General features: G+C 42.0%; 2 protein-coding genes across 8 annotated transcripts in view; one reads left to right on the forward strand and one right to left on the reverse strand.

Moving 5' to 3' along the window:
• GABPA (GA binding protein transcription factor subunit alpha) overlaps nt 1–13,575 on the reverse strand; it is a 43,322-nt gene extending 29,747 nt beyond the window's left edge. Inside the window, exons 1-4 of one of the 3 annotated variants that reach the window (XM_054974690.1) lie at nt 13,315–13,575; nt 9,252–9,352; nt 8,179–8,323; nt 5,686–5,770 (exon numbers count right to left, since the gene is read on the reverse strand). In XM_054974690.1, the coding sequence (XP_054830665.1) occupies nt 5,686–5,770; nt 8,179–8,323; nt 9,252–9,328 (307 nt within the window). In that variant the 5' untranslated portion in view covers nt 9,329–9,352; nt 13,315–13,575. Of the gene's footprint in view, nt 1–5,685; nt 5,771–8,178; nt 8,324–9,251; nt 9,356–12,869; nt 13,075–13,314 lie in introns of those variants that run through there. The other 2 variants (XM_054974689.1, XM_054974692.1) reach the window with 2 other exon arrangements.
• ATP5PF (ATP synthase peripheral stalk subunit F6) lies at nt 13,163–17,149 on the forward strand. Of its 5 annotated transcripts, none has more exons than XM_054974699.1 (4): nt 13,163–13,250; nt 14,718–14,909; nt 15,676–15,800; nt 17,027–17,149. In XM_054974699.1, exons 2-4 carry the CDS (start codon nt 14,740–14,742, stop codon nt 17,053–17,055), a joined length of 324 nt encoding a protein of 107 aa, XP_054830674.1. In that variant the 5' UTR covers nt 13,163–13,250; nt 14,718–14,739; the 3' UTR covers nt 17,056–17,149. The 5 variants fall into 5 exon arrangements, with proteins under 5 accessions (XP_054830674.1, XP_054830673.1, XP_054830675.1 ...); XM_054974698.1 differs by lacking the exon at nt 13,163–13,250 and adding an exon at nt 13,667–13,771; XM_054974700.1 differs by lacking the exon at nt 13,163–13,250 and adding an exon at nt 13,722–13,840.
• Nucleotides 17,150–17,420: the final 271 nt, after the last annotated feature.

Consider the following 17,420-nt stretch of genomic DNA (forward strand, 5'->3'; position numbering starts at 1 on the left):
CTGGCCTGCACCTGCGCAGTCCCATGTGTGGAGGCACAGAAGAACGAAGATGAACAATTGGTTTCCGTCCACCTGACCATCCTGCAACAGTGGCGGCAGAGGGCATGCATCTGGGGCAAATGAGATCAGATCCACTGGATCTTCAGGGACAGGAAGGATCTGATCAGAATCACTAGAAACAGGTTGGGCAGCAGCAATCTCTTCCTTACTAGCTTGGGGTTATTCAGAGTATGGCTTCTTCCCACTAGTTCTAACAGGCATTTGCAAGCAGGCAGTCTTATTTCCAACACTATGCAATCTGCCTTGTTCAAGGCTGCTCACACAACACTGAAAAATACTGTCATTGTTATGGATGAGTCTAGCCATTAAAACAAAGGAAAAATTTTCAAGTCATGCCGTACAAACACGATTGAATTAAAAATTGCCTCTCCGCTGGTGCAATGGCATTTCTGTTGGTGGAGGTGCAATTTACCTCTCTCATTCTTCCTCATGCTGTTCCCAAGGGCTCTTGGTTCCCATGAGGAAAACTTGGAGAGGCCTCAGTGAGCTGAACAAGTGGGGAGGTGACTAACAGTGCAATCCTAAGCGGGGCAGGGAAAGTGAATAGGAACCGAACTAAGGCTTGCGACGGTGGAACTAGCTCCTATGTGGGCGTAAATGGCCTTCCGTCGGCGGTGGCACGAGGCACGCTGCTGGGCCAGCGCGAGCGAGAGGTGGCCGGGCGGAGGTGGAGAAGCAGTGTAGGGCCCTGCGTCGATGCAGGAGGGGGCGGGGGCGGAGTTAGCTTGCTCCCTAAGCCCTTCCAGAAACAGGAACGCCCACAGCGGCGCAAAAGAGCTATGCCACGAAAAAGGCGTAGCCCATAGGCGCCCATTGAACAGCGAAAACTCGGCTCCCTCTCCGACTGCCCCGCCCTGCCCCCGTGGCCCCAAGGAGCATAGGATGGGAACTATCACGGGGGCCAATCCATGTGTGCTCCCAGCGTGGACAAGCCCTCCTCCCCGCACCCAATCACCTTCAGATGCACCCTATAAAACATCTGGCCAGCACTGCCAGTAAGTGAGCACATGGCTGAAAGCTCTGCCCATTTGCTGTGTGCCGTGGGCACTTTGAACATGAGGCAGGAGAGAGGGTGCCCACGGTAGCAGGCACTGAGTGCACTTTGGGGACTTTGCGAGAAAAGCGGGAGAACTGTGCACTTGCTAAAGGGAAGAAGGGCAAATTCCAGAATGTCTGGCTAACTAACAATAGCCACTCATGTTTCCTTGCAGGTTATCCAACTCTGAAGTTCCATCTCAGTAAGGGGCAAGGTAGCACTTACTGGTAAGAAGGAGATGGGGCAGTGGCTAAGCCCGCTTGCTGATTTGTGCTGGCCTCCCCATCACCTGAACCTGCCTGATTGCTAACCGTGGAAGGGGAAAGGACGGTGGCGGCAGCCCCTGCCTGACCCAGAGGCAGTTGCCCAGAAAACAACTCTTGACCAGGTGTTTGTAACTTATAACTACAACCAGGGAATCACCCTGAGAACCCACATACACTACCAGGTGTATCTATTCACATTTAGTAATTAAAGTGCAAGTGCTCATACATATTACAATATACACAATAATTATAAGGTTCATTAATTCCTCTGCAGTCAATTAACAGATATAAAGTGCTCAGTCCCATATAATACTTCCAGTTATCAATATATAGGAGTGTCCTGTATTCAGTCCACGAAGATCACAATAATTCCATAGAAATCATACAAAAGCAGCAGACATCTCACAGCCTGAAGATTCCGGGGAGCAATTGAGGCTCCAAGAAGCCGAAAACCTCCAGGTAGTTGGCAACGAGCCTGCCAGCGATTAAATTCGTTTCGATATTTCTTCGTCTCGGCCAATTTTCTTGCTGCAAAATTACATTCATAAATTGCATATGTTTTCAATTGCATTATCATACAAACAAGTACATTCAAACAATCATTGCCATACTTACAATCACGGACTATTGGTCCTCCTAATTAAGTGCATCTTCGTCAGTTTGCTGGATTCTACATTTCCAAAGCATGTGCCGCCCCATTAATTAATTGCTAATTATATACTATCTGGTTATAAATTGCCGTATACATTAAAGAAGACATGGCAAGAAAACCCGTCCTGAGGAGGTCGGAAGACACGTGGATCAGTTTCACTCACTACCGTAAGTTTTACAAGAATACCGCAAAATCAATTGCATTGTTAAGTCCATTAGGGACTAGACTTCCCATTCTGAAAATCCATTGTGCTTCTACTTGTAATAAATTATTGTTATTCATGTTATTGTTTGGTTTTATGACTTCTAATTTAATTTAATTTATTATATTTATATTCCGCCCTCCCCGCTTTCGCAGGCTCAGGGCGGATTGCCGAGTACTTCAATTCACGTTCACTTCTGTGGTGCATTAAAAAATGTTCCACAAGAGGGGCTTCCAGATTTCTTGTGTGGATTTTTGACAGGTGTTCCTGAATCCGGGTTCGAATCGGGCGTGTAGTACTCCCAATACACCATAAAGTGCAAGTGCATTGAATAATATACACCACGTTGGAAATGGTGCATGTAGAATAGCTTTTTGAATACAAGGGCTTGCCTGTGTGCAGGTGTGTGATAAATCCCAACGGCATACTCAATGGGCAGATTCGCCTATAGCCAATTCTTAAAGGGACATTACAACCCGGTATATCTTGCACGATGTGCCAATTTGTCCTGATATACCGGGTATATAGTATAGATATACCGGGTTGTAGTGTCCCTTTAAGAATTGGCTATAGGTGAACTAGAAGCCTTAAAGACTTCTTAGTACATTTGGACTACAGGTCACTTATACCACGGGATAATTTGCCACATGGGCATTTTGCGTGTGGCCATTGTAACATCTGCCCATTGAGTATGCCGTTGGGATCTATCACACACCTGCACACAGGCAAGCCCTTGTATTCAAAAAGCTATTCTACATGCACCATTTCCAACGTGGTGCATATTATTCAATGCACTTGCACTTTATGGTATATTGGGAGTACTACACGCCCGATTCGACCTGTCAAAAATCCACACAAGAAATCTGGAAGCCCCTCTTGTGGAACATTTTTTAATGCACCACAGAAGTGAACGTGAATTGAAGTACTCGGCACTAGAAGTCATAAAACCAAACAATAACATGAATAACAATAATTTATTACAAGTAGAAGCACAATGGATTTTCAGAATGGGAAGTCTAGTCCCTAATGGACTTAACAATGCAATTGATTTTGCGGTATTCTTGTAAAACTTACGGTAGTGAGTGAAACTGATCCACGTGTCTTCCGACTTCCTCAGGATGGGTTTTCTTGCCATGTCTTCTTTAATGTATACGGCAATTTATAACCAGATAGTATATAATTAGCAATTAATTAATGGGGCGGCACATGCTTTGGAAATGTAGAATCCAACAAACTGACGAAGATGCACTTAATTAGGAGGACCAATAGTCCGTGATTGTGAGTATGGCAATGATTGTTTGAATGTACTTGTTTGTATGATATTGCAATTGAAAACATATGCAATTTATGAATGTAATTTTGCAGCAAGAAAATTGGCCGAGACGAAGAAATATCGAAACGAATTTAATCGCTGGCAGGCTCGTTGCCAACTACCTGGAGGTTTTCGGCTTCTTGGAGCCTCAATTGCTCCCCGGAATCTTCAGGCTGTGAGATGTCTGCTGCTTTTGTATGATTTCTATGGAATTATTGTGATCTTTGTGGACTGAATACAGGACACTCCTATATATTGATAACTGGAAGTATTATATGGGACTGAGCACTTTATATCTGTTAATTGACTGCAGAGGAATTAATGAACCTTATAATTATTGTGTATATTGTAATATGTATGAGCACTTGCACTTTAATTACTAAATGTGAATAGATACACCTGGTAGTGTATGTGGGTTCTCAGGGTGATTCCCTGGTTGTAGTTATAATTTACTTTTGGAACCTCTCCTTTTGTGGTTAAATTGTTCAGGTGTTTGTAACAACCTGGTAACTCTCTCCCTTAAAGGTACAATCACCCCAAGGCAGAGCGCTTCTTCGCCAGGGGGTCTCGCATCAGCCGGTCACTGCCGCTGCCGCTGCCGCTCTCTACTATGTGCATCTTCTCAGATTTTGGAGTGTGGGCTTTGCCTCGGCCATGGACCAAGGCAAAGCCCACATGTGTGCCTTTCTCTTGCAGGCACGTCCTGAGCATGTCTGCTTCTCCCCCCCCCCCACCAATCCTCCACAAGTGACAGTCGGATCCAGCCCAGGAACCAATATCTCACAGCAGTCTGCATCTCAGCCTCGCCCCTAGAAGCAAGAAGGAGGGCTGCGCGAAATGCCTTGGCTCCCTTTCAAACCTAGAAACAATGGCACTTTTTCCAGTTCAATAAAACGAGTTGAAAAACAAACTCCTGTGTTTGCATGCCTGACTGACATTGTCATCATTAGCCCCTCCCTCAACACCGTCACACATTTCCACTCACACATCCCCACATATGTATCAAGCAGACCCCATTCAGCCTCCCTGCCTTCTTCCCCCCAATGTAACGTCAGGCAGAGGGGTGGGAACTGAACTGTGGCCCATGTATGTCTGCAGGGACGGGGGGAGACACTGAGGACTTTCATTCTCTGATAGGCTGAGCGGCTGGCATCTGATAAGCCAGGAAGAGGTCGGTCGGTGCAGGTGGAAAGCTGCTGCCATGGGGTTGGAGTTGTGTTTGCGGAAGCAGGGATGGGCTTGGCATGGGGAGGGTCTGTCAGTTCACTCTGGAGGGACATCTCCCCAGTACTGAGACATGGCTGTCAAGGTCCGGCCCCTGCTCTCGCTTTGTAGAGATGCAGTGATGTGTTCAAGTTGCGCAGCAGCAAGTCTGAGCGTGCTTTTCATTCCCCTCGTTTCCAAACGACCTCCAGGCCTCCCAAGTGGTTCCCAATGGACGTTCCTGTCACTCATTGCCAGCCCCGCCTCCCCCCCCCCACCTGCTTCTCTGGAACCTGGGGACTACTTTGGTTACCAGTCTCCAGGTGGTAGCTGGAGATCCCTCAGACTTACAACTGCTCTCCAGGCAACAGAGATCAGCTCCCTACTGTCTGGCCCTACTTTTCAGGGAGGGGGAACCTATTTCTTGTGGTGGTAGCGGCGGCAGCAGGTATTTGCGGGCGCATCAAGCTGCAGCCACCGGCCTGGCCCTCGTCGGAAATGGGGGCTGGACGGGCAACGGGGGGTGTTCGATCTGAACCTTCACTGTCACCTCTGCCCCCCTCCCTGGCAGGGATGCCTGCCCTCTAATGGGGGCCTATTGGTGGCGGTGGGGATCGCGGCCTCCCCACTGGCTGCACCGCTGCTTTCCCCTCACCTGGATGTGAGGGGAGGAGTGTGGCCATTGGCTGGTGTGAGCGGGGTTATCAGGGGAATGGTGGGTGGGACCTCCCAGGGGCCGCTGCATTTTGCCTTGCCACGCTCGGGCGCCAGTGAGACTATCCTGCGAAAGTCCATAGGGTGCCGTGGAGTGCCGCCCCATTTACACTGGTGCATGAGCGATGGCGCTGCCTGGGGGGTTAGGATTGCACTGTAAGTCGTATTTCTCCAGCTTCATTTTACTGGGACAAGTTTCAAGCCAACACAAGAATTGCACAGTATCACAGAACAACTTACCTTGCCGAGATATTACTTGGACACTAAGTTGCACTGTTCCATCTGTCTTTACACCTTGATCAAAGAGACTGCGATCTGGATCCAGCTTGCAAAAAAAAAAGGAAAAAATTTAAAGAAATGCAGTTGAAACACTTAAAAATTTAAAGAAATTCAATTAAAACACTTATCAGTAAGAGTAAAAGAAACATTAAAGTAAAATACATTGTTTCATATAATTCATGAGCTTTACAAATAAGAATATGATTTTATTTGTATTCCACGTATACAAATTGTATTCCATGTCTAGTCAAAATTGTCTCCCCAAGTATTTCACAGTTCTACACGTGACAATGGGATGGGATCCCATAATCTCTCAACAGAAGCAGCACAGATTTTTGCTGTGCTCCCTTTCAGCAGTCCCTTTTGACCCCAGGAAAATTAATTCCAGCAGTGTAATACATGACCCCAGGAAAATTAATTCCAGAAACAGTGTGATACATGAAGACAAACAACCACAAGGTCCAGAGGAGCTTCAGAGAGGAAAGTTTTTTATTCCTGTCTTCTCACAAGCACAGATTCACTGATAAAAGGAAGAGGGCACTACAGACCCTTTGGAAGGAAAAAGGGGACTTTACCACCTCTTCTTCAACCTCACTGCAGCCCCACGACCTCCAGTATGCTAGTTCAAGCCCCACTATTCCTGAAATCAACTTTCCAGTGAGTCAGAAGGAACTAATGGGTAAAGAGAAATGTAGCAAAAACATGCATCTGCCAACACCTTCCACTGACAAACTGCTGTATTCAACGTACTAAATATAAATGTTCCATGGATTCTCAGCTAAGCTGAGGGGATGTCCTGCTGGTTTCTGCTTTAAGTTGTTCTCAAAATTTCAAGCAATTCCCATATACTTATCTAATCAACGAGCCCTTAACATGTTTTCATACATTCTCATTTTTAAATGTAAATTGCAAAATAACCATCATGGCCTGTACAACTCATAAAAAGCTGCCCAGCTATTTAGGTTTTCCTTCTGAGAACAGCACCTGCCACCAGATATAGATTCCTTTAGACTCATTCCCCGTACTACCTGGACTCAACCAAATCTCAAAAAGATTAATCATACATTTGTCTGATATCTCCTCTTTTGAGTTCCAGATATTAGATGAATCTTTTTATTTCCCCATTTTAATGGTATATAAAGTTATTTTATACTGCTGTTTAAGTTTATTTGGTAAATTTTTACTCTCTTGTTTTTACTGTATTTTAACTGTGTTTTATCTTACTGCATTTTAAAACTCTGTAAGCTGCCTCAAGAATCTCTCTAGTTTGCCAGAGGATAAAATAATGATAAAAAATAGTAACTTTAAGTCAGCTTAGAAACTGAAATATCCAACTAGTCTTTTGTCTGGAAGGTTTTTTAGAAGCAAATAAATACTTTTACTCATGGTTGATCATATTTTGAACTTGTTAGAAAGCTTTTCTTCCATGATAAATGTAACCAAACTAGCTTTGCAAATCACACACTCAGGAAGGTTATGCATCTAATAGCAAAGGCAATTTATTTAATGTTTCAGGGCATATGAACTGTCTGCAACTTTTCCACACCTTCCATCATTTACTACCCAAGCTTATATATTTTTATGCTAGGCTTCAACTGTAATAAATAATTAATTCATTCACCTGAGCTAAACCAGTTAGTATATGAAAATGAGATGCCTGCCCCACAAGTTCTTGTGGGTTCTCACTTGTCCTCATATTATTATTTTTCTACCTTGTATCAACTGATTTTTGAAGTTGGATCCAAAACTGCTGTTACAATAACCAAACAGTACTTACTTTAGTAGACGAGGGAACTGCAGATCCTCATTTTGTCTCCCCTGTTCTTTCTGCAGGTCTCTTGACCACAAGGAGCATAATTTTACCTTTGTGGGCTACATCAGGATGCCAAGGTGGGAAAATCCTATTCTGCCACTTTCACTGCAGCAGTGGTGCTTAGGACCCAATATTTCACAGTAAGCAATATATTCCAGTTTTTAAGGTGAACCCACCACAAATGTGAACTACAAAATACACCCCACAGAAACACCCACTTCTCCTGCATTGCACACATCTGCAGGAGCAAGTATGGTGTAGCAGTTGGTGTTGGAGTAGGATCTGAGAGACCCAAGTTTGAATATTCACTCTGCCATAGAAGCTTGCTGGATAACTCTAGGCCAGTCATATACTTTAAGCCTAACCTACCTCACAGGGTGGTTGTGAAGATAAAATGAAGGAGAGGAAAACAATGTAAACTGCTCTGAGTCCCCACTGGGAAGAAAGTCGGGGTATAAATGAGGCAAATAAATAAATAAGTGAATATTCTCCAATATATTTGGCTGACTATGGATCTCAGCCTCTTGTAATCAGAGATGATAAACGTATTGAAGAACACAACAAACAGAAAATCAAAGCGTGGAAATGCAAAAGAATAATAAAAATCTGAACTTTACATTACAGTTAAGTTTTTGATTTACCTGTATATCTTGCAGGCAGATTTCATGGGCTTCCAAGGAACACTGAAGTCGTGGTTCCAGCAGTTTCTTAAGATTTCCAACCGGTTCATTGATATCAATAGCCTGACTCACAAATTCTGCAGTCGTGTAAGTTTGCTCAACAATGCTGAAAGAATTAGACAGAGTCTTGTACTAGAGTTTGATAAAAAATACTATTAGAATGCTGTAGTGTTAGTGTAGTCCCTATGGCGGACTACAACAGTTTTAAAATAAAACTGCAATTAAAAATGTAATCAAGGCTGACTCTGAACTCCAACCAACCAATCTTCTGTCTCATCTGTGCGTTAGTTTACTCTGCCTCCACTGTATTCGCCAGAATTCACGCATGGAGTTTTCATGAAAAGAGATGTAAACATCTTATTTTCAGAATTTTCTGGTAATATTGGAATGTTGAACTAGCTGCAACAAATTTCAGCTTGTATCCATTATGAAAATTTCTTAAAACATCAACAGTCTCATCTGGGAAGGAGGCCTAGCAGCTTGACACAGATAAAGAATTTTTTAACAAAACGGAGGAAACTAAAACTTTCTCCTAAAGAACTTGTTCTAGCATAAAATCTTCCTGAACGATTTGAACTTGCAGTGAGAAAAAATAAAAAAGAGTACAATGCAAAGAAAAGTATGTTCCTAAGGAGTAAGACAGAAGAAATGCAACCTGTCATTATGTGGGAACTCATATGGAAGAATTCCACGCAATACGCCAAGTAGTCTTTTGACTATCTTTCTAAAACTTGAAGTGCAACTATGCAGTACTTGTTTAATCTGAAAGGAAACTGCCACCAGAGGCAGAGTAACATCTGGCTCCTCCTGCTTGGCTCCTATAAAGTTAAAGGCATCTCGTTCTAGGATGAAAGGCTAAAATATTCACTGAACAATGGGAATTAATAGTGGATGGCGAATGATGGGGAGATATGTTATTTGCTTGTTTTATTGTAGACAGCTTTGAGCAATGAGTAAAAGCCTTAAAGAAAATTATAAATGATAAAAAGTATAGAAGAAATACATGTATAAGCACCCCTCTGAACTTTGCTTACCTTTCTTCAGTACACTCTTGTTTCTCAGTTCCATCAATTTCTATTTCTATCAGTTCTTCTGCTTCTCTCTTAGTCATGGTTGTAATATTTCACGAGGCAGCCTGCTAAAGTAAAAAAATAAATAATACTATTTTATTGTTTAATATTATTGTATTGTTTATTTCAAACATTTGTGTGTTGCCTTTCCACTCAGTTAGGTCCCTCGAGGCAAAGAACAATTAAAAAGACATTCAAACCAACTTTTAAAAATAATACATATATATAAAATTAGGAATTAAAAAACAAACAAGAAGATTAGCTAGGTTACACCAGACGAGACAGGAAAGCCTTCACTTGATGGCAGAAGGCAATGGCAATAGAGAAATTTCCCTGGGGAGAGAATTCCATAATTTTGGTGTAATGATTGAGAATGCCCTATCCTCAGGCTGCTGTCCAAACATCAAATTGTATCATCGGCGTTAGTTTGGATAACCGATTGGATTATGAATCCAAGCAACAGACATATTAAATTGGAAACAGCGGATGCTAAAGAAGGTATCCATAATTATTTATGGATAAAGAAATAATGTAAATCTATTCATAACCAATATGGGACCCACACTATAAGGGATGGTCTGCTTAAAATATGGTTTCAATGCAGAAATAGATTGAGCCTACTGATTTCCCCACTGATGTCGCCAATTAACGCCTACTATGATGCAGCAGTTAGGAACAGAACTGATCAACCTAGCTATGAATCACTGATAGATAAAGAAGGAAGCATAAAAACCTGGCAAGAAATCCAGGCCCATGGTAAAAACATTCCTTGGCTGACTTATCACCAAATAGTATCAAGATTGAAGGATCAAATTCTCAAAGAAGGCGGCAGGCTAAGAGAAAAAACACAATATGAACTATTACTATCTGGAGACTTGTCGGATCTTTTGGGAAAGATTTACAAAATATTACTACAATACCAGACAGAAATGGAGCAAGTTAAAACTTGTATGATAAAATGGATGCAAAATTTTGGAGAAACTATTTCATTGGACGTATGGGAAAATTTATGGATTAAGGACATAAAATTTACAGGTTGCCAGTTATTAGGAGAAAACTGGTATAAAACGCTCTTTAGATGGTACACTCCCAAAGATATTGCGAGGATTAGTAAGGGTTACAGCGGACACTGTTGGAAATGTCAGAATACGCATGCAACATTCTACCATATGTTGTGGACTTGTAAGGAGCCATGAAAATACTGGATAAAAATACATGATGAGATGCAAAAGATCCTCAAACTCAGATATGAATTAAATTCGAAAAGTATGCTTTTAAATATATTTAACAACTAATATGAGAAAAGAACAAAGAAACCTCTTCCGTTATATGGTGATGACGGCGAGGGTATTATTTGCAGGTAGATGGAAAAATGATGCCTGCCTTGGTCTCTCAGAGTGGAGAGATAAGATTTATGAATATGCTTCAATGGTTAAATTGACTACCTACTTACAAAATAGACAGATAATTTATTACATTTATTCCAAGTACTGGAAAAAATGGATTTCTTCGACTATTTAGGCTAAACTAATTGACACAGAAACTCAGAGACAGGGAGGGAGGGAGGGAGGGGAAATGTTACATCGTTAGGTTTAAGGAGATTTTAATGTATTGCTGGTTTTACTCCCAAAGCTATTATACCTATATTGTTTATATGTTTATTGATCGTATAAGATTGTATAACATTCAATTTACTGTCTAATTTAGAATCTGTATAACTTATATTATGCACTTGTTAAAATTTCTTTAATAAAATTCTTAATTAAAAAAAAGCAAAGGGGTAAGATCATTCCATATGCCAGAAGCCAAGGGGATGAGTAGTCTCCCAGCACCACATTCTGAACCTGACCTCCTTGTAGGACCTAAACAACTACAAAATGGTTCATCCCAGTCCCAATATTGAGAGGTGCTCCAGAATGGTATCACAATAAGTGGTATCAAAAGCTGCTGAGACATCCAGGAGAAGCAACAGGGTACACTTCCTCTGTACTAATTCATATATTCTTTTTTAGGAAGCAAGACCCATTGATCTCACAAGACTTCGTGTAAACAGTTCAAGACATAATCCTAAGTAAGCTTGCTTGGAAATGTTTAATTTTGTATTGGATTTTTGCTGGTTTTAAATCTTTGCCAATTTTCATTTTTTATACTCATTACATTGTTTCTTGAAATCTCTTGGCAGTACTGAGTTACACCGCAATCCACCTTGAGTCTAAGTGAGAAAGGTGAAGTATACATAACAAATAAATAAAATGAGTTAGTTTTTATTGTTAGAATCCAGATACTGGATTTGACATATGTTTCCCAGAGGGCCCTTTGTTCAGCTGACCAGCATCTTCTGGTGGTCCTTGGCCCCAAGGATGTTTGCCTAGCTTTGGCCAGGGCCTTTTCGGCCCTGGTGCCAGCCTGGTGGAACTCCCTCTCTGAGGAGACTAGGGCCCTGTGGGACTTGTTACATTTCTGCCAGGCCTATGGTAGTGTTTCGACAAACTACTTGGTCGGCCTCTCTGCTGTGGCCTTGGCTTGCTGTTTCCTGATGAGGTGTATTAACATCACACATTGTTGCCTGGATTGGGTTTTAATTTTTTATCTTGTATTATTGATTTTATATTGTATTTTATGTCATGATAATATTGTTTTTAACTGCCCTGGGCTAGAAATGTAATAAATTAAATTAAAATTAAATTACCATTTTAAAAGTTTTATATATTCATTCTGTGGTGAAATTAAACACAGGAATGTTATTGTACAAATACTTGAGCAAAAAACTGTTTCTTTACCTCTGCAGTTCTTAATGAAGTGACTAGTTTTGAGGAATATGAAAACAAGAGAAATAAGATAGGAATCAACTAGATGAAAAGCCATAAACCTCAAAGTATTGGTTTTATCCTGGTTTCCAGTAAAGTATTGGTTCCCAGACGGTTGACAGGGATCAGAAAACAATACAGGAGGAATGTTTAATGCAGTCTCATCAACTGCAAGTGTAAGGTGGATTTTTTTTCACTGAAACAAGATCCAGGTGTGCCTAGCTGATAAAAATGTATCTGTTACTTAAAATAACAGTTTTATGAATAAGAGCTGCTGTATAGAGAAAAAGGGAGATTGGTGAACGTTCCTTCTGCATGACAATTTATAAGCAGCTGCTAAATATTTATTGAATAAGTCTGAAAATACAATGCCCATGTTCTGCGGTAACAAGGCAGGGTTATTACTGCATGCTCCAGACGAATAATGAAAAGCAGCTGTGAAGAAACCCCATTGTGTCGTGGCTTTCGTACAAGCTGAAGCCACTTTTTACAAAGTAACCGGATGATAATTGTCTTATAAACAAACACTTAACATAAGAAGGCTATTGAAGCAAGTGTGGTCTGTCACTCTGAAACAGCTCTTCTAAATTTTGACTGCATGCCTCTAAAGCGTTTATAGTAACTTTATGAGACCCGGGAAAAAGTCCTTCACCTCCGACTACAGGCATCTCAATAGGATCAGCTGTATAGCACTTGGAAGCTGGAGATAATGCGAGGGTGCATGATGGGGGTACGGGGGACGGCAGCGACTTTGAACTCTGCATCGACCGATTACCTATGCATTGCCGGCTAGCCACCCCATACGCGTATGAAGGGCTTGTATTCTGACCACACGAAACGAGATGAAGGTGGCTGCCCAACATGTTCGGCTTTCCCCCGGGCTTCCCTAGAAGCAGGCCTGTCCTAAGAGAGAGCCGAGGAGCGCCTTCCCGCCCGTCACAGAAAAGGAAGAGGAAAGCCAGACGAGGCGACCCAGGAGTCGCCGAGGGAGCCATTCCGCCTCAACCCAGGCCTTCCTCCCCCTCCTCCCCGCGGCGGCGCCTCCTTGTTGTTTGAACTCGGAACGGAAATGAGACTCGCGCCGCGCGGGGCAGAAACGGAAACAAAACACAAGAAGCGAAGAGGCCACGAGACCCCCCTCCGCCCCGGATACAAGGCGAGGCGCTTCCCTTTGCCCCCCGCTCGCTCCCCTTCCTCGGAGTCGCGCGCCCAACACTCACCCGCCTCGGCCTCCGTCACAAAAAACGCGCTCCCAGGCCCAGCGCAAGCAGGGCGGCAGCAGCTGCTTCTCCTTTTTTGCCCTCCGGCCTTGTCGCCTGGAAAGGCCCCTTCCCCGAGGACCAGTGCCCTTCCTACGAGTATTCGCGTAGAAAAGCCTGGGACGCACTCAGGCTCGGGTAGCCAGGCCTACACGCGGGGCCCTGGCGGGGGAAAAGCGCACACACAATCCCCCCCGCGTCGGCACAAAAACTACACGTCCCAAAATCCTTTGCGAGAAGACGCAGCTGACGCCACTAAACCCGCCCATTAAGGAAACCTCCTTTAGCGAAGCTTGAAACCTTTTAACCACACTCTTACTTTAACCTGGAAGTAATTCCCATTTCCGGTGGGAGAATGAGAAATTGCTTGTTCAGGGCGCGTTAGTCGCTTTTCCTTTCTTCTGGTGAAAAATTGCGAGTGAGTGCGGGCCAGTAATCTGTCGCCGTACAGTAAATGTCACGGAGGGGAGAGAATTATGTTGTGAGGGTGAGGAAGGAGATGTTTAAGAAAACTCCCAGCGTCCATTGCGCGTCATAGAGGTGGGGCCATAGTGGCTGTAGGACGGGTGTAGGTGACTGCACCGCTGCTCGCTTGTGAGAGCCTGGAGGGAGCGCTGCGGTGAGAAAATACGGACGGTGGGCGGCCGGGCCTTCGCGCGTCTCAAAGAGGGAGCGCTAAGCCTCGTTCCCTTTTCCCACCCCGCACTGCTAGCAACGAATTCTGTTCTGTTACCAGTTTTCTAGTCTTCTCTTACAGGCTGTTTTTGCGAATTATCTTTTCTTCTCCCCTTTCTCCATCCTTTAACGAGGTAATTAACCCCGATGTACCTCGGAGAGAATGACTGCCCTAAGGCCTCCCAGTGAGCGTTCTGTCTGGGTGTTTGAACGCTTTTCAGCCCAGTGCTCTAACCGTTGCTTCACACGGTTCTTGCATACGCGCACTGAAACTTCAGCACAAACTGGCCTTAAAGACTCGTTGACGCATTCCAGTAATAATATGTGGGGCGGTCTTCGTATGTATTATCCAAGGGTGCGTTTCTGTGGATTACCATTCAAGTCAGCACAAAAAAACACTTCGCTGTAGTTTTAGAACTTTTTATAATATAAATTGTACTTGCTTGCGATCACTTTTCAAGACCATTATTTCTGCTTTATAAGTAACAATATTAATATTTTTAGCTACTCAGTATCCGTTACTGGTGTACAAATAGTCTCAGTTAAAAGAAATGGGAAGGAGTTGAGGATTGTGTATGTGGATTTGATTGTAGACTTAAGTTCTTAATTGAGGCATAATGAGTAATGTCTAGTTTTTTGTCTATGCCAAAACATTTAGTTACTGAGGCAGTTCATATTTGTCTTTCTAGCTGAATCTCCTGCAAATTCATCATGATTCTCCAACAGCTCTTCAGGTTTTCTTACATTTTCCGTTCAGCTGTCTCCATCCACTTGCACAGAAACATTGGCTTTTCTGCTGTTGTGTTCAATAAGGCAAAGGAACTTGATCCTGTGCAGAAACTCTTCTTGGACAAGATTAGAGACTACAATACAAAAAGCCAGTAAGTGAGTGAAGGTTTTAGTAATAAATGAGGAATTTTAAAGAGCTAGTGCTTTGAATATTTTGGTACTGATTTGATGTTTATTTAAATTAACTGTGAGATCAGTGTAAGGAAAAAAAAGTCAAAATATTTGCATTTTAGTTTATAATATTGTGAGGCTTTTTAAAAATATCCTACTTTATGGTCCCAAGAGGATCTCAAAATAACCAAAAACTATCCTCACAATTAAAAAAAAACACATCAAAGGTGAGCGTCACAGACAGAAACAATGTGATTTTCTTCAGGATTCAGGCTCAGTCAGATGTGAATTTCTTGCCTCTGGTCTTGCCTGATAGATTTCCCTTTGGTTGCTACTTACTTGGTAGCAACACCTACTCAGGAAAGGGAATAGAAGGTCACCCAACTTCATGCTTGAATGAGGATCTGAACTTCTGCCTCTTCCTATTGCAAAGTCAAATTATTGCTACTGCACTACACCTGAGCCATCTTGTGGTTTTATTCCTCAGACATTTTTTAGTAACTGCTGATTCTGGCAAATTGCAGTCCAACTAGTCTTTCAGTTGTTAAGGTCAACTTGGTAGAATAAACAAAATTGACCACTATCAGAGTGCAACAAATTTCATAACTTCTATCACCTAGCGGCGTAATCAAAGGGATCAATCATTTAGATTTTATAAACTCTTCAGGTAATCACAATTTGGAAAAAAAAGCAGTTTTTCAAACCATTCCAAGCCTATTGCTTAAACACTAATTATTCCATTTGAAGGAAAGCTGGTGGCCCTGTTGATGCTGGCCCAGAATATCAGAAAGATTTGAATGAAGGAATTGCTAAACTCCAACGATTATATGGTGGTGGAGACTTAACCAAATTTCCAGACTTCAAATTTGAAGGTAAGTTATTAAGTATACTGTATACAAGCACATCTTCATAACAATGGGTCGTATGCTATGCAATGATCATACTATATCCAGGGGGTCTCCCATCCCAAAGGAACAAGGGTGGGTGGCACTTCAGGCTTTAAACTGTAGTTTAGATTACATTGATATCATGTTTAAGTATATGGGTACGGAGAACTAGGAGGTTTGAAATAAGATCATCCTTAGCTTTACCAGTTTGCAATCATTAACTAAAAATGGTTCCTAGTCTGTGAGATTAGACACCCAAATTCTAAATACAATTCAGTTGACTGACAATGTTTAGCATTGGACAGCAAGACTTTCTGCAGTAAACAGACTGTTTAGATATTAACAAAGTAGGCTGGCACTTGAATAGATTTTGTGCACAGAAACCTTACTTGCTGCCTCCCTCCCTCTCCCAGGCATAGCCTGAAGTGCCACACCCCCACCCCCCGTTCCTGTGGGATGGGAGACCCCTGGATGTAGTATGATCATTGCATAGCATATGACCCATTGTTATGAAGATGCGCTTGTATTCATGTTCTCAATGTAACACTTTGTTAATAGATTCTTTTATCAATATTTGTATATTTGAGGTTTTTCACCTATTTCAAGAAACTCTTCCATATTTGAGAATATGCATAGAAAAAAGACATACAACAATCAAATTAAAAGGACAGTATAGTCTAAAAGTACTAGTAGTGCCCTAATATATATCATTTTCATACAATACTACAGTGTGTTTGGTATTTTTGTAGTTGTGTAACTGAAGAATTTGATTTCATGTGAAGATGTGTATTAATGGTCTATAGCCCAAAGATCACAGAATGCATTGCAGGGTTTTCTAAATTACTTTTGTTACAGAGCTCTCTAGAAATGTACTTCATATTAAGATTTCCTTATTTAGAAGCAACCCAATAAGCACTGTTTGCACAACTGATATTTCGGTAGTTTTTGTGCAACATGCTGAAATGAATGGGTGGTTTGCAGCAGCAACGCTTAATGTCCTCCTTCCCTCTTTAAAGAGATATCAAGAACATTATGTAATTACAAAGCTACATTGCAGTCTTAAACTGGAAATAAATTTCATTAAAGTCAATGGTACTTACTACCTAGTAAGCCTGTTAAGGATTGGTTTGTAGGTTTATGTAGCAAACTGGCCATTATTTCTTCTAGAGGAACATTTTTTAAATAAGCCGACACTACTTTTCTCTTGCTAGAACCCAAGTTTGAAGAAGATCAGAAGTGATGTGAAGGACGTGTCAACCCCAAGCAGCAGTGTCAGGTTGGATGGGTTCCATAGGTCTGCAGTTGTAACTTAAATAAACAGTTCATTGTTCAAATGTGTGTGTTTGAATTCAGAAGAATATACATATGGCAGTTGTGTTCTTATGTTTAAAATGGTTTTTACATCATTTTAGCAGTACTTCAGTGAAAGATCACTTAGAGAACTTAGTCATCTGATAAACCTATGAATTCAATCATAATACTTGTTTTAAGGCAGGTATAATCAGTAATCATAGCATCTGGTCTGTACATCCACTGATTATGGGCAACATTTGTTAAAATAAGTTTAAGATCTTATTTATTTCGGGTTTTTTTGTAAATGGCAGT

This window comes from Eublepharis macularius, chromosome 3 (genome assembly GCF_028583425.1).
Source record: "Eublepharis macularius isolate TG4126 chromosome 3, MPM_Emac_v1.0, whole genome shotgun sequence".
In the NCBI taxonomy this organism is placed as follows: Eukaryota; Metazoa; Chordata; class Lepidosauria; order Squamata; family Eublepharidae; genus Eublepharis; species Eublepharis macularius.